Raw genomic sequence first — 24,501 nt, 5'->3', positions numbered from 1 at the left:
TCTTTCACTATCGCTATTTTGCTCTCTCAATCTCTTTCTTTCTCACTCTCTTAATATCTCAATCCACCTTTCCTTCCTTCTTTCTCTTTCTCCCTCAATCCTTCTCTTTCTCTCTCAATTTCTCTCTTTCAATCTCTCTCTCTTTCTCAATCTCTCTCTCTTTCTCAATCTCTCGCTCTTTCTCAATCTCTCTCATTCACTCTCGCTATTTCTCTCTCAATCTCTTTCTCTCTCTCTCGCAATCTCACTCTCTCTTTCTCTCTCAATTTCTCTTTCTCAATCTCTCTTTTACTCTTGCTATTTCTCTGTCTCTTTCTCTCTCTCAATCTCTCTCTTTCTCTCTCAATTTCTTTCTCAGTCTCTCTCTCTATCTCTCAATCTCTCTCTCAATCTCTCTCTCTCTCTCGCTCTCTCTCTCTCTTTCTCTCTCGCTCTCTCTCTCTCTTTCTCTCTCAATCTCTCTCTTTCTCTCTCTCATTTCCAATGGCAATATTGGCAGATACCAGGGACTGGTCAGTGAACAAATCTGATATGTCCTTACTGTACAGTATAAATGCACACTTGAGAGAAGGTCACTCTGTGACCAGTTACCTTTATTACCAAGACCTTGAGTAATGAAGGTGGGTGGAGCTTCCCCTTTTATACCTGAAAGTCCAGGTTAGGAGTGTCTCCCACAAGTTCGCCCCCTGTGGTCAATGTTCTCAAGGTGTACAACTTAGGTCAGCTTATACATGGCTTACAATGATAGTTGAATACATGACATCACCTCCACCCCAAAGTCTTATTGGGATCACAGGTTAAGACTCTCTGGTGGTTTACGCTCCCTTGTAGAGCGCTTGAGTTGGGGTTTCGGTTGTTGGGCGCTGGCCTGAGTGTCTGCTGTTTGCGGTGCCTCAGGCCTGTCCAGACTGCCCACAGTGACTGGGCTCTCCTCCACATGGTTCCGATGTTCGGTCACCTGTGATGGGGTAAACTCTACGTCGTGTTCTTCCTCTGCTTCTTCTATGGGGTTGCTGAACCTCCTTTTAGTTTGATCCACGTGTTTGCGGCAGATTTGTCCATTGGTAAGTTTAACTACCAAAACCCTATTCCTCTCTTTGGCAATCACAGTGCCTGCAAGCCATTTGGGCCCTGCAGTGTAATTAAGGACAAAAACAGGGTCATTGACATCAATATATCGCGCCCTCGCATTCCTGTCATGGTAGTCACATTGTGACCGACGCCTGCTCTCAACAATTTCTTTCATAGTAGGGTATATAAGGGATAACCTGATTTTGAGCATCCTTTCCATTAGCAGCTCTGAGGGTGGAACCCCTGTGAGTGAGTGTGGTCGGGATCTATTGGCTAACAGGAGATGTGATCAGCGGCTTTGTAGGGAACCCCCTTGGATTCTGAGCATCCCCTGTTTGATTATCTACACTGCTCATTCCGCCTAGCCGTTTGAGGCCGGCTTGAACGGTGCCGTTCTGACATGGTTGATTCCATTGCCTGCCATGAAGTCCTGGAATTCAGTGCTTGTGAAGCACGAGCCATTGTCACTTACCAAGACATCCGGTAGACCATGGGCGGCGAACATTGCCTGTAGACTTTCTACCGTGGCAGAGGATGTGCTTGAATATAAAATGGCACACTCAATCCATTTGGAGTAGGTGTCTACTACAACCAAAAACATTTTTCTCATGAAAGGACCTGCGTAGTCCACATGGATGCATGACCATGGCTTGGCGGGCCAGGACCAGGGACTAAGGGGAGCTTCCCTGGGTGCGTTGCCCAGCTGAGCACATGTGTTGCACCTGCGAACACAAAGTTCCAGGTCTGCATCTATCCCTGGCCACCAAACGTGTGACCTGGCAATTGCCTTCATCATGACAATGCCCAGGTGCTCATTGTGAAGTTCTCTGATAAACACCTCTCTGCCCCTCTGGGGCATGACTACTCAGTTTCCCCACAGTAGGCAATCGCCCTGAATCGAGAATTCATCCTTATGCCTATGAAACGGTTTAAATTCCTCAGGGCATGCCTCGTACGTGGCTGCCCAGTCCCCATTCAGGACACATTTCTTAACTAAAGACAGTAGCGGGTCTTTATTTGTCCAGACTTTAATCTGACAGGCTGTCACAGGTGAGCCTTCGCTTTCAAAAGCTTCAACAGCCATGACCATCTCAGCATCATGCTCAGTTGCCCCCTCAGTGGTGGCTAGTGGGAGCCTGCTGAGTGCATCGGCACAGTTTTCAGTGCCCGGTCTGTGCCGAATTGTGTAGTCATAGGTGGCTAACATAAGTGCCCACCTCTGTATGCGGGCCGATGCATTTGCATTTATGGCCTTGTTGTCGGCCAAAAGGGACGTTAGGGGTTTATGATCTGTCTCCAGCTCAAATTTCCTGCCAAACAGGAACTGGTGCATTTTTGTTACTGCATATACACATACTAGCGCTTCCTTTTCTACCATCCCGTAGCTCCTTTCTGCCTGGGACAGACTTCTGGAGGCATAAGCTACTGGCTGTAACTGACCATTGGCGTTCACATGCTGCAACACACACCCGACCCCATAGGACGACGCACCGCACGTTAGAACAAGTTTCTTACACGGGTCATATAACTTTAACAGTTTGTTGGAGCGTAACAAGTTGCGTGCTCTATCAAAAGCCCTTTCCTGGCTGTCCCCCCAGACCCAATCCCAACCTTTGCATAGGAGCACATGTAGCGGCTTTAACAGCGTGCTCAATTTGGGAAGAAAGTTAGCAAAATAGTTCAGGAGCCCCAGGAACGAACGCAGCTCCGTCGTGTTAAGGGGTCTGGGTGCTCTCTGGATCGCTTCCATTTTGGACGCAGTGGGTCTGATCCCATCTGCTGCTACCTTCCTCCCCAGGAATTCTACCTCTGGAGCTAAGAAGACGCATTTCGCCTTTTTCAGTCGCAGCCCTACCCGGTCCAGTCTGCGTAGCACCTCCTCCAGGTTGTGGAGTTGTTCTTCAGTTTCGCAACCCGTGATGAGGATGTCGTCTTGAAAAACCACCGTCCTTGGAATCGACTTGAGGAGGCTTTCCATATTTCGCTGAAAGATCGCGGCGGCCGAACAAATTCCGAACGGACATCTGTTATACTCAAACAACCCCTTGTGTGTCGTGATGGTTGTCAGCTTCTTCGACTCACTCGCCAGCTCCTGGGTCATGTAAGCTGAGGTCAGGTCCAATTCGCATTCTATCTTTTCCCGCATCACGTACGGCACCGCTCTGGCCTTGTGGTGTACTGGCCTGGCGGCTGGGTTTATGTGAATCACTACCTTGATCCCCATGAAAGTGCCGATGCCGGGTTGAAATAACGAGTCAAATTTGTCCAGGACCTGTGAGCATGATACTCGCTCCACAGAAGAAATTGCATTGACATCATCCCATTTCCAGTTCATGACAGCAAGCCAACTCCTCCCCAATAGTGCAGGACCATCCCCCGGGACAATCCAGAGTGGAAACCTGTTCTCCGAATCTTTGTGGGTCATGACTACCGTGGCGCTGCCTAGCACCGGAATGATCTCCTTTGTATATGTCCGTAGCTGTGCGTCAATCGGCAATAATATTGGCCTCCTGACCTTGGAAACCCAAAACCTTTCGAACTGTTTGATACTCATCAGGGACTGGCTGGCCCCGTGTCTAGCTCCCTTAATACTGGGATGCCATTGAGGAGCACTTTCATCATTATCGGTGGCGTCCTGGTATATGAACTGTATATGTGCTCCATATGAACTCGCTGAACTTCAGCTTCCAGCGATTTCCCCCAGTATTCAATTCACCTCGTAGGGCTTACATCGGGCCTGTCCTCCTCGTACATCAACCTGCCTGCAGGCTTCCTGCACATACGAGCCAAGTGACCGCTGACGTTGCAGTTTTTGCAGGTTTATTGCTGATACCTGCAAGCTTTCGCTGAATGTTTGTCTCCACTCCTCCAGCATAAGCTGGAGGCCCTGTTGTTGGAAACAAAAGGTCCATTACCAGTCGATCGTCTCTGACTGTCTCTGTAACTGTCCTTAAGTGCACCATAAACAGCTGTTGATGGCCCCATTACTGGCCGCATTGTCCATTACGATGGCATGAATCACCGTTCAGCTAGCCATTGTCTCTGTTGAATTCCCCCTTTGGGTTCATGTCCGATTGCCCTTGTCTGCCTAGAGAACTGTGTGCCGCGTTAACAATGTTGACTCACTGGTCGTTTGCCGCATTTGAGCCAAGATTTTTGTCATACATCATTCTGGTCTCTTCCTCCCCTGAGATAAATGTTTGGGCTATCAGAGCCACCGTTTCCAAGGTCAAGTCTTTGGTCTCAATCAGTTTCCTGAAAACCCCAGCATGCCCGATGCCCTCAATAAAAAAGTCTCGCAGCATCTCCGCTCTGTATGCATCTGTGAACTTACATAGGCTTGCCAGTCGCCGGAGATCTGCCACGAAGTCTGGAACCCTTTGCGCTTCTCACCGCTGCATGTAAAACCGGTGTCTCGCTATGTGCATGCTGCTCGCCGGTTTAAGGTGTTCCCCGATAAACTTACTGAGCTCTTTGAACGTCTTGTCCGCCGGCTTCTCTGGCGCTAGAAGGTCCTTCATCAGGGAGTACGTTCTCCGTCAGGAGATGAGCCCTGCGTTTGTCGGCTGAATCTTGTCCCAACCATTCCTTAGCGACAAAACTTTGCTGTAGTCTCTCAATAAAGCTGTCCCAATCATCACCAACACAGTACCTCTCTTCTGTGCTGCTAGTGGCGATGCTCGCGTGGTTTAAATCCCAGTTTCTCGTCGCCAATGATATGTCCTTACTATACAGTATAAATGCACACGAGGCCCATACTTGAGAGAAGGTCACTCTGTGACCAGTTACTTTTATTACCAAGACCTCGAGTGATGAAGGTGGGTGGAGCTTCCCCTTTTATACCTGAAAGTCCAGGTTAGGAGTGTCTCCCACAAGTTCACCCCTTGTGGTCAATATTCTCAAAGTGTACAACTTAGGTCAGCTTATACATGGGTTACAATGATAGTTGAATACATGACAAAATCCATTCTGTCAAACTAATAAGAGAGAACAGAAATGGAACACATGGTGGCAGCAAAGGAGTTCTGTGCAGAATGAGGATTCTGCCCACAGATTGCTTCACGCTGTTGTGTGTAGCTTTAGCTCTGTAACCCTTAATATCCTTATCTCACAAAAATCTATCAGTTTCAGTTTTGAAATTTTCTATTGCCAATTGAAGGTTCCACTTCCCATCACTACAAGAAACTAAAGAGTGAGATGAAGACATGACGGTCTGGAAGTTGGGTTGTGTAGTGTCTATTTTTCAAACACTATGCGACCTCCAAAGGCCCCAAGATGGGCAGGATACCTTTTAAAAAAGAAACGAAGAACTTTGTTTTTTACAGTGCCTTTCACAACCTCAGAATATCCCAAAGCACTTTACAGCCAATGAAGTGTAGTCACTGTTGTAATGTAAGAAACACAGCAGTCAATTTGCACACAGCAAGGTTCAACAAACAGCAATGTGACAATGACCAGCTGATCCCATTTAGTGATGTTGATTGAGGGATAAATATTGGCCAGGACACCAGGGAGTACATCCCTGCTCTTCTTTGAAATACTGGCCAAGGGATCTTTTACGTCCATCTGAGAGGGCAGACCGAGCCTCGGTTTCTCGCCTCATCTGAAAGATGGCACCTCTGACAATGTAGCATTCCCTCAGTACTGCACTGGGAGTGTCAGCCTAGATTTTTGTCTCAAGCTTCTGGAGTGGGACTTGAACCCACGGCCTTCTGACTCAGAGCGGAAAATGTTACCCACTGAGCCACGACTGACAGTGCTTTGCCTGCCATGTTGGGTAAGGACAAGCAAGAGGCGTCCATTACCCACATCTGAAGCAAGTGTTAGGCCATTTGCATATGCAAATAAGGGGCTCAATGCCTCTTAGAAGGTTATGTTGATAGGATGAGATAGAAACATAGAAACATAGAAACATAGAAAATAGGTGCAGGAGCAGGCCATTCAGCCCTTCGAGCCTGCACCGCCATTCAATGAGTTCATGGCTGAACATGCAACTTCAGTACCCCCTTCCTGCTTTCTCGCCATAACCCTTGATCCCCCGAGTAGTAAGGACTTCATCTAACTCCCTTTTGAATATATTTAGTGAATTGGCCTCAACTACTTTCTGTGGTAGAGAATTCCACAGGTTCACCACTCTCTGGGTGAAGAAGTTTCTCCTCATCTCGGTCCTAAATGGCTTACCCCTTATCCTCAGACTGTGACCCCTGGTTCTGGACTTCCCCAACATTGGGAACATTCTTTCTGCATCTAACCTGTCTAAACCCGTCAGAATTTTAAACGTTTCTATGAGGTCCCCTCTCATTCTTCTGAACTCCAATGAATACAAGCCCAGTTGATCCAGTCTTTCTTGATAGGTCAGTCCCGCCATCCCGGGAATCAGTCTGGTGAACCTTCGCTGCACTCCCTCAATAGCAAGAATGTCCTTCCTCAAGTTAGGAGACCAAAACTGTACACAATACTCCAGGTGTGGCCTCACCAAGGCCCTGTACAACTGTAGCAACACCTCCCTGCCCCTGTATTCAAATCCCCTCGCTATGAAGGCCAACATGCCATTTGCTTTCTTAACCGCCTGCTGTACCTGCATGCTAACCTTTAATGACTGATGTACCATGACACCCAGGTCTCGTTGCACCTTCCCTTTTCCTAATCTGTCACCATTCAGATAATAGTCTGTCTCTCTGTTTTTACCACCAAAGTGGATAACCTCACATTTATCCACATTATACTTCATCTGCCATGCATTTGCCCACTCACCTAACCTATCCAAGTCACTCTGCAGCCTAATAGCATCCTCCTCGCAGCTCACACTGCCACCCAACTTAGTATCATCCGCAAATTTGGAGATACTGCATTTAATCCCCTCGTCTAAATCATTAATGTACAATGTAAACAGCTGGGGCCCTAGCACAGAACCTTGCGGCACTCCACTAGTCACTGCCTGCCATTCTGAAAAGTACCCGTTTACTCCTACTCTTTGCTTCCTGTCTGACAACCAGTTCTCAATCCACGTCAGCACACTATCCCCAATCCCATGTGCTTTAACTTTGCACATTAATCTCTTGTGTGGGACCTTGTCGAAAGCCTTCTGAAAGTCCAAATATACCACATCAACTGGTTCTCCTTTGTCCACTTTACTGGAAACATCCTCAAAAAATTCCAGAAGATTTGTCAAGCATGATTTCCCTTTCACAAATCCATGCTGACTTGGACCTATCATGTCACCATTTTCCAGATGCACTGCTATGACATCCTTAATAATTGATTCCATCATTTTACCCACTACTGAGGTCAGGCTGACCGGTCTATAATTCCCTGTTTTCTCTCTCCCTCCTTTTTTAAAAAGTGGGGTTACATTGGCTACCCTCCACTCCATAGGAACTGATCCAGAGTCAATGGAATGTTGGAAAATGACTGTCAATGCATCCGCTATTTCCAAGGCCACCTCCTTAAGTACTCTAGGATGCAGTCCATCAGGCCCTGGGGATTTATCGGCCTTCAATCCCATCAATTTCCCCAACACAATTTCCCGACTAATAAAGATTTCCCTCAGTTCCCCCTCCTTACTAGACCCTCTGACCCCTTTTATATCCGGAAGGTTGTTTGTATCCTCCTTAGTGAATACCGAACCAAAGTACTTGTTCAATTGGTCTGCCATTTCTTTGTTCCCCGTTATGACTTCCCCTGATTCTGACTGCAGGGGACCTACGTTTGTCTTCACCAACCTTTTTCTCTTTACATACCTATAGAAACTTTTGCAATCCGCCTTAATGTTCCCTGCAAGCTTCTTCTCGTACTCCATTTTCCCTGCCCTAATCAAACCCTTTGTCCTCCTCTGCTGAGTTCTAAATTTCTCCCAGTCCCCAGGTTCGCTGCTATTTCTAGCCAATTTGTATGCCACTTCCTTGGCTTTAATACTATCCCTGATTTCCCTAGATAGCCACGGTTGAGCCACCTTCCCTTTTCTATTTTTACGCCAGACAGGAATGTACAATTGTTGTAATTCATCCATGCGGTCTCTAAATGTCTGCCATTGCCCATCCACAGTCAACCCCCTAAGTATCATTTGCCAATCTATCCTAGCCAATTCACGCCTCATACCTTCAAAGTTACCCTTCTTTAAGTTCTGGACCATGGTCTCTGAATTAACTGTTTCATTCTCCATCCTAATGCAGAATTCCACCATATTATGGTCACTCTTCCCCAAGGGGCCTCGCACAATGAGATTGCTAATTAATCCTCTCTCATTACACAACACCCAGTCTAAGATGGCCTCCCCCCTAGTTGGTTCCTCGACATATTGGTCTAGAAAACCATCCCTTATGCACTCCAGGAAATCCTCCTCCACCGTATTGCTTCCAGTTTGGCTAGCCCAATCTATGTGCATATTAAAGTCACCCATTATAACTGCTACACCTTTATTGCATGCACCCCTAATTTCCTGTTTGATGCCCTCCCCAACATCCCTATTACTGTTTGGAGGTCTGTACACAACTCCTACTAACGTTTTTTGCCCTTTGGTGTTCTGCAGCTCTACCCATATAGATTCCACATCATCCAAGCTAATGTCTTTCCTAACTATTGCATTAATCTCCTCTTTAACCAGCAATGCTACCCCACCTCCTTTTCCTTTTATTCTATCCTTCCTGAATGTTGAATACCCCTGAATGAAGTAAATAGAGTGGGAGGGGGCTTGTATAGAGCATAAACACCAGTGGGGCCAAATAGCCTGTTCCTGTGCTGTAAATTCTATATAATTCTATGTAATATAGCAGAGGTATGACTCAGAGGAGTGGTTAATAGAATTTAATTTCATAGAGGGTTATAGAACAACTCTTTGCAAAGCAAATAAAATATATATAACCCAGCTTGAAGTGGTGGGAACATCTGGCCAGAGAATAATTGCAGCCTCAGTCAGGCATTGTGATTAGGGGTTGCCAACCCTCCACGGTTGTCCTGGAGTCTCCAGGAATTAAAGTTTAATCTCCAGGACACTGCTTACAGCAACCCTGGAGAAACATCATAGGGGCGTGGAAAAAGCGTGTCTTTTTTCTTCATTTTCTTTGAACACTTTAATTTATTAAAAATATTGGAGATGACCATTTGACTGACAGTCATGAATCATAAAATGGGGTAACGAATGAGGAGTCTGTTCACTTTCCATGGGAAGGCGGGGCTCTGCAAGGAAGGACGTGTCGGATGACCAATGGCGGGTGCGTGAGGGTGGGGTGGTTGGAAGCGGGCAGGTCATGTGACGACACCTCTAGGAATACGTCCAACGAGAGTTCGCAACCCCAATTGTGATGTCTGCGCTAGATTAATGTTACCCTTTGTAGCAGAGCAGTAATGCATTTTAAAACACAAGAGCTCTTTTTTACACCAGAATGTAATACAGTGTAACCTCCATTAGCCAAGGTCCAATTATCTGTCTTCCCAATTATACACCTAGACCGGGCTTCACGGATAATGCCATGTCACTACACAAGCCACTAACACTAACCTCCTCCTGTCCGACATAAATCAACTTCACACCCCCAAGAGAGATTAAATTCAATCAATGTCATTTATATTCGACTTGACGCACGAGTGTGTTAAATCCCAAACCAGCAAGTTATTAGCATTTAACCTCCTTCCTTCTCTGGTTCACAACAACACGTTTTGACCGAGCATGAGACCCTTGATAGTGGAATATACAGAACAGACTTTATTGATTTACGGCACAATGATTGGCCCAACTGTACACAAAAAGAGACGCTTTTCCACTTCTGTATCTTTTGAGCTTTCTGAAGAGCTATTGAAAACTGTGCTACTTTATACACCATATTTATCCTACATCAAAGGTACATGTCACAGATAAGACCTCGTGACGTATGTATTCCCAAATCCATTGAAGTAAACACTGGTAGTTATTTACTCCAAAGCTACTTCCCTTAAACAAGACTTCCTGACCTAACTATTCTTAACCGCTTTGAAGAACAGGCTTTATTAACCGTTACCTTTTTATGCTACAGTTAATAGATCCCTCTACCTATGTTTATTACCCTAACCACTAATGTTACACCTTAAGCACTCATGGCTGATGTCATTACTGTGGCATATTTCCTTGCACAAGCATTTTTCATATCAGAAAACAAGATATGTCTTCCTCTCACGGCACTTCAAAGCCATCCTGTTAATCTCGGAAAGTCTGTTGTTCCACGGTAAAAAGAAGTTTGATTATTAACCCTTAACTCCCCAAGAGGTCCAACAACTCTCCGGGGTAACCAACACAAGTTCTCAGAGAATAGAATTCAGCAGCTAAAATATCACAAAATTCCAGAATTAAGCAGATTTTCTTTTCCCGACATTCTCAGAGTTGCTCCTCCTACATTCTGCAAGTTTTTTACACTCAAGATTAGTGCCACCTATCCGTTACTCCTTGATTTATCTTGCAATCTCTGCTACTCCTGTTGTACTCCACTAGGGATCAGTCCCTTCCCCTGGATTTCATAATTTTAAATAAAAGCCTGGGTCCTGTTGTGTTTATATAGGATATTGTTATATATACCTATTACCCCTCTTTGGGTATTATAGGATATTGTTATATATCCCTATTGCCCTTATTTTGGGATTATAGGATATTGTCATACATCCCTTCTGTGGGGTATTATAGGATATTGTCATGTATCCTATTGCCCTTAGGTGGGTGTATCATAGGATATTGTTCTACACCTTTGCCTTGGAGACAAGTCAAGGATTGCTGAATATGCCGGGAGTCGATGTTCTCGCCGTGCCTGGTCGCTAAGTATTTAGCGCCGTGTTATCGCGCCACCCCCCCCCTCCGCAGAGGCACTTAATGAACCAATTTCAAGGCTTTAATCTCTTCTCACGGATGGTTAAGGACAATAGAATTAGGAGTAGGCCATTCAGACCCTTGAGCCTGCTCTGCAATTCAGTAAGATCATAGCTGATTTATGACCTCAACTCCACTTTCCCACCCAATCTACAAATCTCATGACTCCCTAGAGTCCATAAATCTATCCATCGCACCTTTGAATAAACTCAACGATTCAGCATCCACAGTCCTTTGGGATAGGGAATTCCATATATTCACAACCCTCTGAGTGAAGAAATTCATCCTCATCTCAGTCTTAAAAGACCGGCCCCTTATTCTGAGACAATGCCCCCTAGTTCTAGACTCTTCAGCTAGAGGAAACAACCTCTCAGCATCTACCCTGTCAATCCCCCTCAGAAACATATATGTCTTAATGAGATCACCTCTCATTCTTCTAAACTCCAGAGTATAGGCCTGTTCTACACAATCTCTCCTCATTGGGCATTAGACGGAATGCCTCCACTGCTTCTGGGCTGGTTTTGCATAAATAAATATGTGGATATATATGTTTTAAAGGTTTACTATAGCTATTCTACCTGGTTCACCTATACTTACAGATAACATTGTGCCAAAATTAAGCCCCTAAAATGTTAGGCAATGCAGTGGGTGCCATGTTTCTGTGGGATGGATTAGTAAACAATTTATATTAGGTGCAGACAAGCTGAATGAAACTGATGCTTTCGAGTACATAGCCCCTGTGTTTGGATCTAATTGCTCTTGCATTTAGGTGGGCTCCCTTGAGCAGGCCATGCTCGATGCTCTGGTTCTGGACCGTGTGGACTTTGTGAAGTTGCTGATTGAAAACGGGGTGAGCATGCATCGCTTCCTCACCATCTCCAGACTCGAGGAACTCTACAACACTGTGAGTCATTCAGTAAAACAGCCCGTTTTTCTCCGTCCAGTTTTTACAGCACTGCAATAATTAATGATCTTCTCTAAAGAAAGAACCTGCATTTATCTAGTGTCTTTCACCATCTCAGGATGTTCCCAAAGCATTTCACAGCTACTGAAGTACTTTTTGAAGTGTAGTCGCTGTTGTAATATAGGAAATGCAGCAGCCAATTTACACACAGCAAGACCCCACAAACAGCAATGTGATAATGATCAGATCATCTATTTTTAGGTGATGTTGATTGAGGGATAAAATTTGGCCTAGGACACTGGGGAGAACTCCTCTGCTCTTCTTTTAAAATAGTGGCCATGGAACCTTTTACGTCCATGTCCAGCTGAGAGAGCAGACAGGGTCTCGGTTTAATGTCTCATCCTATAGACGGCATCTCCGACAGTGCAGCACTCCCTAAGTACTGCACTGGGAGTGTCGGCCTGGATTATGTGCTAAAGTCTCTGGAGTGGGACTTAAACCCACAGACTCTGAGGCGATAGTGCTACCCACTGAGCCAAAACTGACTCTCTAAAGAGATTGCTAGTCATTTAGTTGAAGGTCTTGTTGTAGGCCTCTTGAAGGCTATTGTCATATGCTGCCTCACCCAGCATCATGGCACTGCCATCCAGGTTCACATAGGAATACTACGTGACCCCTCCCTCAAGGATCTGGTGGTCCAGCTAATAACATTTTTATTTCCTTTTTGCAAAGCGCGTGTAATGTTTCTGTTACTGCGATCTCACTGGAAAACTTCCTGACTGTTCCTGTAAACTCCGCTGACTTCAATGCATTCTCTGTTCTGTTTCAGAGACATGGTCCGTCAAACACTCTGTACCAACTAGTCAGGGATGTGAAAAAGGTAGGTTGTGGCATCCTGCTACTGGTAGGTCAGAAAATGATTGTCATTCATAAAAATGTAATGTACTATTTACACATCGTGTTCGTTTTTTAAATTTTTTTACGGGGGAGTAGGATTGAGTAGAATGCTTATCGAAGTAAGGGCTGTCAGTGATGGGGTGTGGAACACTCTTTCTTACTACTGTCATCCAATGTCGACATCAAGCATCCCTCGGTCTGTTGCAGCAACTCTGCAGCTCCCTCTATACTTGCTCCGCCAATGTGCTTTAACCTCAAACTCAAAGTCTGACACTACCGTCTCTAACACCAATCATTTTGTGATCTCTTTAGTGAGCAAGGATATCAAAGGATATGGATCTAAGGCAGGTAAATGGAGTTGGGGTGCTGAGCAGCCATGATCTAATTGAATGACGGAGCAGGTTTGAGAGGCTGAATGGACTCCTCCTGCTCCTATGAGACTGCAATTTTGTTATCAAATTGTGCTAAATTAGGGACAATTCTTTGCTCCAAAACTAGGGGCAGTTTTATGCTGTTCCCATGGTGAACTGGGTTTGAACTGACCAGACTCGTACCAACAACAGACAGAAGAGTTTTACATAAGAACATAAGAAATAGGAGCAGGAGTAGGCCATACAGCCCCTCGAACCTGCTCCGCCATTCAATAAGATCATGGTTGATCTGATCATAGACTCAGCTCCACTTCCCTGCCCGCTCCCCATAACCCCTTATTCCTTTATTGTTTAAGAAACTGTCTATTTGTGTCTTAAATTTATTCAATATCCCAGCTTCCACAGCTCTCTGAGGCAGCGAATTCCACAGATTTACAACCCTCAGAGAGAAGAAATTTCTCCTCATCTCTGTTTTAAATGGGCGGTCCCTTATTCTAAGATCATGCCCTCTAGTTCTAGTCTCCCCCATCAGTGGAAACATCCTCGCTGCATCCACCTTGACAAGCCCCCTCATAGGGCCCAAGTTTCCACACGATAAAAAACGGGTGCCCCTCCGAGCTGGGCGCCCGTTTTTCGCGCCTAAAACGGCGCCTAAAAAAAACCTCGCGATTCTGGAGCGTTCTGCAGCTCCTTGTCTGCCTGGCGTGGCGCCCAGGGGGGGCGGAGCCTACACTCGCGCCGATTTTGTAAGTGGGAGGGGGCGGGTACTATTTAAATTAGTTTTTTTCCTGCCGGCAATGCTGCGCGTGCGCGTTGGAGCGTTCGCGCATGCTCAGTGTGAAAAAAACATTGGCACTCGGCCATTTTTGTAGTTCTCTGTAGCTGTTTAATTTTTGAACATTTTTTTAATAAAAGCACATTGCCATCAGCACATCAGCACTTGCAGCCTTCTCACTGTCTCCTTCCCCCGCCACCCCCCCCACCGCGGGAAGAACGGGCGCCTCCTACCCCCCCCACGGGAAAGAACGGGCGCCTCCTACCCCCCCCGCGGGAAAGAACGGGCGCCTCCCCCCCCCCCCCCCCGCGGGAAGAACGGGCGCCTCCCCCCCCCCCCCCGCGGGAAGAACGGGCGCCTCCCCCCCCCCCCCGCGGGAAAGAACGGGCGCCTCCCCCCCCCGCGGGAAGAACGGGCGCCTCAGGCTGACTGCAGAATTCTCTGTGCCTGAAGCACTTTCACACAGGTAGGAAGATGGTTTATTTAATCTTTTCTTTGCTTATAAATGTTTATTCAGGTTGGATTTATTTGTATAATATTTGTAGAAGTATAAATAAGGATTTATTGTAGAATTTAATGAGTTCCCTTCCCCCCCCTCCCCCCCCCACCTCGTTCTGGACGCCTAATTTGTAACCTGCGCCTGATTTTTTAATGTGTAGAACAGGTTTTTTCAGTTCTACAAAAATCTTCACTTGCTCCATTCTACTTTAGTTTGGAGTACGTTTTCACTGTGGAAACTTTGAAATCAGGCGCCAGTGGCCGGACACGCCCCCTTTTGAAGAAAAAATTCTGTTCCAAAGTAGAACTGTTCTACCTGACTAGAACTGCAGAAAAAAAAAATGTGGAGAATTGCGATTTCTAAGATAGTCCGTTCTCTACCAGTTGCTCCTAAAAATCAGGCGCAAATCATGTGGAAACTTGGGCCCTCTATCTTATACGTTTCGATAAGATCACCTCTCATTCTTCTGAATAGTTGAGTAGAGGCCCAACCTACTCAACTCTTCCTCATAAGTAAACCTCCTCATCCCCGGAATCAACCTAGTGAACCTTCTCTGAACAGCCTCCAAAGCAAATAAATCCTTTTGTAAATATGGAAACCAAAACTGCACGCAGTATTCCAGGTGTGGCCTCACCAATACCCTGTATAACTGTAGCAAGACTTCCCTGCTTTTATAGAAACATAGAAACATAGAAAATAGGTGCAGGAATAGGCCATTCTGCCCTTCGAGCCTGCACCACAATTCAATATGATCATGGCTGATCATGCAACTTCAGTACCCCATTCCTGCTTTCTCTCCATACCCCTTGATCCCTTTAGCTGTAAGGGCCACATATAACGCTCTTTTGAATATATCTAATGAACTGGCCTCAATAACTTTGTGTGGTAGATAATTCCACAGGTTCACAATTCTCCTCAACTCGGTCCTAAATGGCTTACCCCTTATCCTTAAACTGTGACCCCTGGTTCTGGACTTCCCCAACATCGGGAACAGTCTTCCTGCATCTAACCTGTCCAATTCCGTCAGAATTTTATATGTTTCTATGAGATCCCCTCTCATTCTTCTAAATTCCAGTGAATAAAAGCCTAGTCGATCCAGTCTTTCTTCATGTGTCAGTCCTGCCATCCCGGGAATCAGTCTGGTGAACCTTCGCTGCACTCCCTCAATAGCAAAAATGTCCTTCCTCAGATTAGGAGACCAAAGCTGTACATAATATTCAAGGTGTGGCCTTACCAAGGCCCTATACAACTGCAGTAAGACCTCCCTGCTCCTATACTCAAATCCTCTCGCTATGAAAGCCAACATGCCATTTGCCTTCTTCACTGTCTGCTGTACCTGCATGCCAACTTTCAATGACTGATGTACCACGACACCCAGGTCTCGTTGCACCTCCCCTTTTCCTAATCTGTCACCATCAGATAATATTCTGCCTTCCTGTTTTTGCCCCCAAAGTGGATAACTTCACATTTATCTACATTATACTGTATCTGCCATGCATTTGCCCACTCACCTAACCTGTCCAAGTCATCCTGCAGCCTCTTAGCATCCTCCTCACAGCTCACACTGCCACCCAGCTTAGTGTCATCTGCAAACTTGGAGATATTATATTCAATTCCTTCGTCTAAATCATTAATGTATATTGTAAATAGTTGGGGTCCCAGCACTAAACCTTGCGGTACCCCACTAGTCACTGCCTGCCATTCTGAAAAGGACCCGTTTATCCCAACTCTCTGCTTCCTGTCTGCCAACCAGTTCTCTAGCCACGTCAATACATTACTCCCAATACCATGTGCTTTAATTTTGCACACTAATCTCTTGTGTGGGACCTTGTCAAAAGCCTTCTGAAAGTCCAAATACACCACATCCACTGGTTCTCCCTTGTCCACTCTACTAGTTACATCCTCAAAAAATTCTAGAAGATTTGTCAAGCATGATTTCCCTTTCATAAATCCATGCTGACTTGGACCGATCCTGTCACTGCTTTCCAAATGTGCTGCTATTATATCTTTAATAATTGATTCCAACATTTTCCCCACTACCGATGTCAGGCTAACCGGTCTATAATTCCCTGTTTTCTCTCTCCCTTCTTTTTTAAAAAGTGGGGTTACATTAGCTACCCTCCAATTCATAGGAACTGATCCAGGGTCTATAGAATTTTGGAAAATGACCACCAATGCATCCCCATCCCCTTTGCAATAAAGGCCAAGGTTCCAGTGGCCTTCCTGATCACTTGCTGTACCTGCATACTATCCTTTTGTGTTTCATGCACAAGTACCCCCAGGTCCCGCTGTACTGCAGCACTTTGCAATCTTTCTCTATTAAAATAAGAACATGCTCTTTGATATTTTTCTGCCAAAGTGCATGACCTCACACTTTCCAACATTATACACCATCTGCCAAATTTTTGCCCACTCACTTAGCCTGTCTATGTCCTTTTGCAGATTTTTGTATCCTCCTCACACCTTGCTTTTCCTCCCATCTTTGTATTGTCAGCAAACTTGGTTACGTTACACTCAGTCCCTTCTTCCAAGTCATTAATATAGATTGTAAATAGTTGGGGTCCCAGCACTGATCCCTGCGGCATCCCACTAGTTACTGATTGCCAACCAGAAAATGAACCATTTATCCCAACTCTCTGTTTTCTGTTAATTAGCCAATCCTCTATCCATGCTAATATATTACCCCCAACCCCGTGAACTTTTATCTTGTGCAGTAACCTTTTATGTGGCACCTTATCAAATGCCTTCTGGAAGTCCAAATACACCACATCCACTGGTTCCCCTGTATTCACCCTGTTCATTACATCCTCAAAGAATTCCAGCAAATTTGTCAAATATGACTTCCCCTTCATAAATCCATGCTGACTCTGCCTGACCGAATTTTGCTTTTCCAAATGTCCTGCTATTGCTTCTTTATTAATGGTTGTAGGGCTGGAGGAAACTACAGAGATAGGGAGAGGCAAGGCCATGGAGGGATTTGAAAACAAGGATGAGAATTTTAAAATTGATGCATTGCTTAATTGTGAGCCAACGTAAGTCAGCAAGCACAGCGGTGATGGGTAGCTTTTCAGTTTGCCTGCCTGTTATAGAAACCACCTGATTTTTTGAATCATGCAGTTTCTATAACGATCTACGTCACCATTTGAACATCAGGCAGCAAGTTCAAAATTTACCCCACGGACTAATGCCCTTCTCATTTCAACTCCCTATACCCATCTCCACCCTATAATTCACTGCCCCAGCCTGTGATATCCCACAACTCACTAGATACTGATCTACATGGATCTATTTTGGATTTATAATGTAGGTAGCTGAGGGTTAATGCTGCACGAATATCTCATTCACAGGTTTAAGAAATTAAGATGATCAGCAATCATTAAGGGATCATTTCCACGTGCTAAATAATTCTATCACTCTACTTTCATTAAAAAGTATGGATCAAAAGGGTTTATATTAAGGAAATGTTGGGCAGCCATCACAACATAGCTTATTTCCCTTCAAGCTCTCCTCATTAGTCCTCTCATGAAAGCCCTATATTAGTCTAGGATGTTTCCAGTACATTCTGCATGAATAAGTTTTGACAGTGAGTTCTGGTGAGCTGCAGAACCCTAGGCTCCATCATGGCCAAATCAGGCCATATCTCCAGCCCAAATCCACACATACGTACTTCCAATCGCAGTAGCTGAAGCCCTCAGTGGCTTTTTTTTTCATCTCCAAAACCTGGGGAATACTGAGCCCAGTTTTAGTGCTGTTGAGCTGAGATGAGCTATGAACATAATACCAATTACAGACAGGAAATGACCCTCTGGTCCATCCAGTCTGTCCCACACAAATTGTGATACCTTGTGCATCAAGATATATAGACTTCCCGCCCTACCCAAAAACCATGTGATCTCAGGGGAGAGGCAAAAAGCAGGTAAAAACCCTAGCACAATTCTGGGGGAAAAAATTCTGGGAAATTCCTCTCTGACCCCCTTAGGCAATTGAAACCAGTCCACAAGATCCCTCTAGCCCTGATAATGCTATGTAGTACATAGGAACACAGAAACAGGAGGAGGCCATTTAGCTCCTCGAACTGCCATTCAATAAGATTGTGGCTGATCTGTGACTTAACTCCATCTACTCGCCTTTGCCCTATATCCCCTAATAACTTTGGTTAACAAAAATCTATCAATCTCAGATTTAAAATTAACAGTTGACCCGGCATCAACTGCCATTTGATGCTAGGCCTTTTGTTTGAGATGATCTTCTCCACCCCAGCTAGGAACAGGTGCAGCTCTGACTTGAAGGACTAACTGGAACCTTTGGATGTTTGGCTCATTCCCCATTCGCCCCCTCCCCGCCCCCCCCCACTCCTCCGCCCCCATAACATCTTATCCAGTGTGTCATCAGGGGTGCTGATACTCCAGGTCGCCACTCAATAAAACAACTTGATTAAAGGACTGGACCACATGGGACCTTCCTCAGTGAAAGTGAGTTACGATCTACAATGGCATCAACGGCATCTTACATTTATTTCCACGATTCAAGGAAATAAAGTAAAAGCTCCCTCTTATTTTTACTAACTATTATAGATATATTTACTTCTATTGTCCAAACCGCTCATGGGTGAATCCAGTGTAACTGCGCAACGTTATTATGCAAGAAGTATCCTCCAGTGAGGTCTATTGGCCTTCGATTTAATACTGATGACACGTAGAAATGACTCAGTTTTAGGTATTTTAAACCCAGTTTGGAATAGATAAATGTTGCTGAGTTCCTGGAAGGTATTGCTGTTTTTTGTTGATCGTGCATCGTTTTAATTACATCTTTCACCTTTTCTTTCTGTATTGTTCCTACAACAATGTGACTTTGGTTACCCTTGATGATACTGGTGTCAGTTTGATGGATTTGGTAAGAAGTACATCCATCCCATAATCCATTTCTGTTGTTAAACAGCAACAAAGCGTATCATAAGGCAGCAGTATAAATATTTTCTTGAAGAATCGTGCCTTTGCTTGTTGCTATTATACGAGGTCCAAAATACAAATATTGGACGGATAAAGTGTGTGTCCACAGATGTTTATGAATTCCCAGGGTTTTATTTAATCTTCAAGTTGTTCAATCTGCAAACTAAATCTCATAAATAAAGACTTGCATTTATATAGCACCTTTCACAACCTCGGGACATCCCAAAGTGCTTTACAGCTAATGAAGTACTGAGGAACTGTAGTCACCGTTGTAATGAAGGAAATGCAGCAGCCAATTTGCGCACAGCATGCTCCCATAAACAGCAATGTGATAATGACCAGATGATCTGTTTTTTAATTCAGTTGTTTGAGGACTAAAGATTGCTCAGGACACCAGCGATAACACCCCCGCTCTTCTTTGAAATAGTGCCATGGGATCTTTTACGTCCACCTGAGGGGCAGATGGGGCATCGGTTTACCATCTCATCTGAAAGACAGCACCTCTGACAGTGCAGCACTACCTCAGTACTGCAGTGGGAGTGTCAGCCTGGGTTTTGTACTCAAGTCTCTGGTGTGGGACTTCAAATCCAGAACCTTCTGATGCAGAGGCGAGAGTGCGACCCACTGAGCCATCAAATTTATCTAATTTACCTTGATTTCCCTAGCCTGTAATGCAATTGCCCAAACCCAAATCCTAACATCTGTCACTTAAAAAAGATTCCATTTAATTTGAGCCGAGAGCAACTCCCTCAGTAACTTAACAAATGAATGCGCCGCCTAAGATGTGATTGAGCCGGAAGATCTTGAGTTTACTCCCTAGTTTGTGCTCAGTCGGCAACCTCAGGTGGCAGCGTGAGCCGTGCACTTGGCCTCAGCACCTTTGGAGGAGAGGATCGACCTCAGCTGCTTTCCACAGCCAAATAGCTCACTCTCCCGCGCTTGATCAACAGCCATTGGGGAGAAGGATTGGAGGGCAGGCAACACACATTGGAACCACAACCGCAGTAAGGACCTATTGAGAACAGAAAAGAGCATTTTAATATATTATTAAATAAATAAGTAGACGAAGCAAAAAATAAAAGAGGAACACAACTCATATACTTAAAAAATATTTAAATGAGTGCTACCATCACACGAATGTGTATGGCAAGGTTTTCTCACTTGTTCGCCTACAGTTTAACGTTACCATTAAGTACATTTTCTTTCCAATCCCATTATTTTGAAGAAAGAGGAGTACAGTTTACCTTGGCATGTGAGACTATTGTCCATAGTTCACATTGACTTGATTTCCTAGTGGCTGAAGCACATTACAACCTAACAAACATTCAAACTTGGTCCATGAGATGCTCGCTATACTGCAATGGAAGTTATGTTAAAGTTGTACAGAGTTCTGGTTAGACCCTCAACTGGACTATGCATTCAAATTCTGAGCACCACACCTCGGGAAAGATATATTGGCCTTGGAGGCCATGCAGTGTAGATTCACCAGAATTATATTGATCTAAAAGGGTTAAATTATGATGACAGGTTGCATAGACCAGGCTTGTATTCCCTCAAGAATAGAAGATTAAGGAGCCTAAATTGCCCTACTTACAAAGGCCTGTTAGCGCCTACGAATTGTGCTAAGAGGGCGCTAAAGGGTTTTCACTTGAGCGCAGCCGGAATTGCCCCCGGGGATCCACTGGCAAAAAGCGGTTTGCGCCCCGCGATGAGTTCAACAATGGCGGCCACTGGTGTGGCTGGGCTGCCAACATGCAGACTGGCACCCCCTCCTGGGTGCCAGGCCGCTGGCCCGACATACACCCCCTCCTGGGTGCCAGGCCGCTGGCCCGACATACACCCCCTCCTGGGTGCCAGGCCGCTGGCCCAACATACACCCCCTCCTGGGTGCCAGGCCGCTGGCCCGACATACACCCCCTCCTGGGTGCCAGGCCGCTGGCCCGACTTACACCCCCTCCTGGGTGCCAGGCCGCTGGCCCGACATACACCCCCTCCTGGGTGCCAGGCCGCTGGCCCGACTTACACCCCCTCCTGGGTGCCAGGCCGCTGGCCCGACATACACCCCCTCCTGGGTGCCAGGCCGCTGGCCCGACATACACCCCCTCCTGGGTGCCAGGCCGCTGGCCCGACATACACCCCCTCCTGGGTGCCAGGCCGCTGGCCCGACATACACCCCCTCCTGGGTGCCAGGCCGCTGGCCCGACTTACACCCCCTCCTGGGTGCCAGGCCGCTGGCCCGACATACACCCCCTCCTGGGTGCCAGGCCTTTGGCCCGACATACACCCCCTCCTGGGTGCCAGGCCGCTGGCCCGACATACACCCCCTCCTGGGTGCCAGGCCGCTGGCCCGACTTACACCCCCTCCTGGGTGCCAGGCCGCTGGCCCGACATACACCCCCTCCTGGGTGCCAGGCCGCTGGCCCGACTTACACCCCTTCCTGGGTGCCAGGCCACTGGCCCGACTTACACCCCCTCCTGGGTGCCAGGCCGCTGGCCCGACTTACACCCCCTCCTGGGTGCCAGGCCGCTGGCCCGACATACACCCCCTTCTGCTGTTGAGGCTGGAGGTCAATAGAACATTTCAAAAGTGAAATTGATTAATTTTTGTGAGGTAAGGGTATTAAGGGTTACAGAACCAAGGCAGGCAGGAGTTAAGATACAGATCAGCCACGATCTAATTGAATGACGGAACAGGCTCGAGGGGCTGAATGGCCTCCTCCTGTTCCTATGTAATTATTTCAGTTAGATAACGATGCAAAAATTGCATATTTTTACATGGTGGTTATTTTCATTTGTGTCTGTTGTAGTTTGAAATCCCGAGATTAGATTATATCAATAATGATATATTAAAATGCGCTCCACCAATTCTGGCCTCTTGAACATCTCCGATTTTCATCACTCCACCTGTCATGTATTCAACTGTCATTGTAACCCATGTATAAGCTGACCTAAGTTGTACATCTTGAGAACACTGACCACAGAGGGCGAACTTGTGAGAGACACTCCGAACCTGGACTTTCCGGTATAAAAGGGGAAGCTCCACCCACCGACTGTCTCTTGAGGTCTTGGTAATAAAGGTAACTGGTCACAGAGTGATCTTCTCTCAAGTATGGGCCTCGTGTGCATTTATACTGTGCAGTAAGGACATATCATTGGCGACGAGAAACTGGGATTTAAACCACGCGAGCATGGTCACTAGCAGCACAGAAGAGAGGTACTGTGTTGGTGATGATTGGGACGACTTTATTGAGAGACTACAGCAAAGTTTTGTCACTGAGGAATGGTTGGGACAGGATTCGGCCGACAAACGCAGGGCTCATCTCCTGACAATTTATGGATCCAGAACGTACTCCCTGATGAAGAACCTTCTAGCGCCAGAGAAGCCGGCGGATAAGACGTTCGAAGAGCTCAGTAAGTTGATCAGGGAACACCTTAAACTGGCGAGCAGCATGCACATGGCGAGACACCGGTTTTACGCGCACTGGCGGCGAGAAGGGCAAAGCGTTCCAGACTTCGTGGCAGATCTCCGGCAACTGGCGAGGCTATGTAAGTTCCCAGATGCATGCAGAGCGGAGATGCTGCGAGACTTTTTTATTGAGGGCATCGGGCACGTTGGGGTTTTCAGGAAACTGATTGAGACCGAAGACTTGACCTTAGAAGCGGCGGCTCTGATAGCCCAGACAATTATCTCAGGGGAGGAAGAGACCAGAATGATTTATGGCAAAAATTTTGGCTCAAATGCGGCAAACGACCAGGGAGTCAACATTGTTAACGCGGCACACAGTTCTCTAGGCAGACAAGGGCATTTGGACATGCCCAGCATGTAGTCGAACCCAAAGGGGGAATTCAACTGAGACAATGGCTAGCTGAACAGCAATTCATGTCATCACAATGGACAATGCGGCCAGTAATGGGGCCATCAACACCTGTTAATGGTGCGCTTAAGGACAGTTACAGAGACAGTCAGAGATGATCGACTGGTAATGGACCTTTTGTTTCCAACAACAGGGCCTCCAGCTCATGTTGGAGCTGTGGAGGCAAACACCCAGCCAGGGCGTGCAGGTATCAGCAATATATCTGCAGAAACTGCAAAGTCAGCGGTCGCTTGGCGCGTATGTGCAGGAAGCCTGCAGCAAGATTGATGTACGAGGAGGACGGGCCCAATGTAAGCCCTACGAGGCCAAATGAATATTGGGGGAAATCGCTGGAAGCTGAAGTTCAGCAAGTTCATGTGGAGCACATATACAGTTCATATACCAGGACACCACCGATAATGATGAAAGTGCTCCTCAATGGCATCCCAGTATTAATGGAGCTGGACACGGGGGTCAGCCAGTCCCTGATGTGTATCAAACAGGTCGAAAGGTTGTAGGTGTCCAAGGCCAGGAGGCCAAAATTATTGCCGATTGATGCACAGATACAGACATATACAAAGGAGATCATTCCGGTGCTAGGCAGCGCCACGGTAGTCGTGACCCACAAAGACTCGGAGAACAGGTTGCCACTCTGGATTGTCCTGGGGGATGGTCCCGCACTACTGGGGAGGAGTTGGCTTGCTGTCATGAACTGGAAATGGGGCGATGTCAATGCAATTGCTCACAGGTCCTGGATAAATTTGACTCATTATTTCAACCCGGCATCGGCACGTTCATGGGGACCAAGGTAGTGATTCACATAAACCCAGACGCCAGGCCAGTACACCACAAGGCCAGAGCGGTGCCGTACGTGATGCGGGAAAAGATAGAATGCGAATTGGACCGCGTGCTGAGGGAAGGCATCATCTCGCCAGTCGAATTCAGTGACTGGGCGAGCCCGATCGTGCCGGTGCTCAAGGCGGATGGGTCGGTCAGGATATGTGGCGATTACAAGGCCACCATCAATCGGGTGTCACTCCAAGACCAGTACCCGCCACCGAGAGCGGAGGACCTCTTTGCGACGCTGTCCGGTGGCAAACTTTTTTCAAAATTGGACCTGACCTCAGCTTACAAGACCCAGGAGCTGGCGAGTGAGTCGAAGAAGTTGACCACCATCACGACACACAAGGGGTTGTTTGAGTATAACAGATGTCCGTTCGGGATTCGTTCGGCCGCCGCGATCTTTCAGCGAAATATGGAAAGCCTCCTCAAGTCGATTCCAAGGATGGTGGTTTTTCAAGACGACATCCTCATCATGGGTCGTGATACTGAAGAACACCTCCACAACCTAG

The 24,501-nt window shown here is 46.4% G+C and overlaps 1 protein-coding gene and 1 long non-coding RNA gene across 2 annotated transcripts in view; one reads left to right on the top strand and one right to left on the bottom strand.

Moving 5' to 3' along the window:
• The window catches only part of trpm3 (transient receptor potential cation channel, subfamily M, member 3), a 223,540-nt gene that overhangs the window by 88,460 nt on the left and 110,579 nt on the right, over positions 1-24,501 (top strand). Inside the window, exons 9-10 of the mRNA XM_070887456.1 lie at positions 11,670-11,804; positions 12,634-12,684. Of these exons, the coding sequence (XP_070743557.1) occupies positions 11,670-11,804; positions 12,634-12,684 (186 nt within the window). The remainder of the gene's footprint in view (positions 1-11,669; positions 11,805-12,633; positions 12,685-24,501) is intronic.
• LOC139268780 (uncharacterized) overlaps positions 18,912-24,501 on the bottom strand; it is a 43,633-nt gene continuing 38,043 nt past the window's right edge. Inside the window, exon 3 of the long non-coding RNA XR_011594106.1 lies at positions 18,912-20,307. This is a non-coding gene — a long non-coding RNA (uncharacterized lncRNA). The remainder of the gene's footprint in view (positions 20,308-24,501) is intronic.

The sequence above is a fragment of the Pristiophorus japonicus genome, chromosome 1, assembly GCF_044704955.1.
Source record: "Pristiophorus japonicus isolate sPriJap1 chromosome 1, sPriJap1.hap1, whole genome shotgun sequence".
Classification (NCBI taxonomy): domain Eukaryota; kingdom Metazoa; phylum Chordata; class Chondrichthyes; family Pristiophoridae; genus Pristiophorus; species Pristiophorus japonicus.
This window is presented reverse-complemented; position numbering and strand designations above follow the sequence as displayed.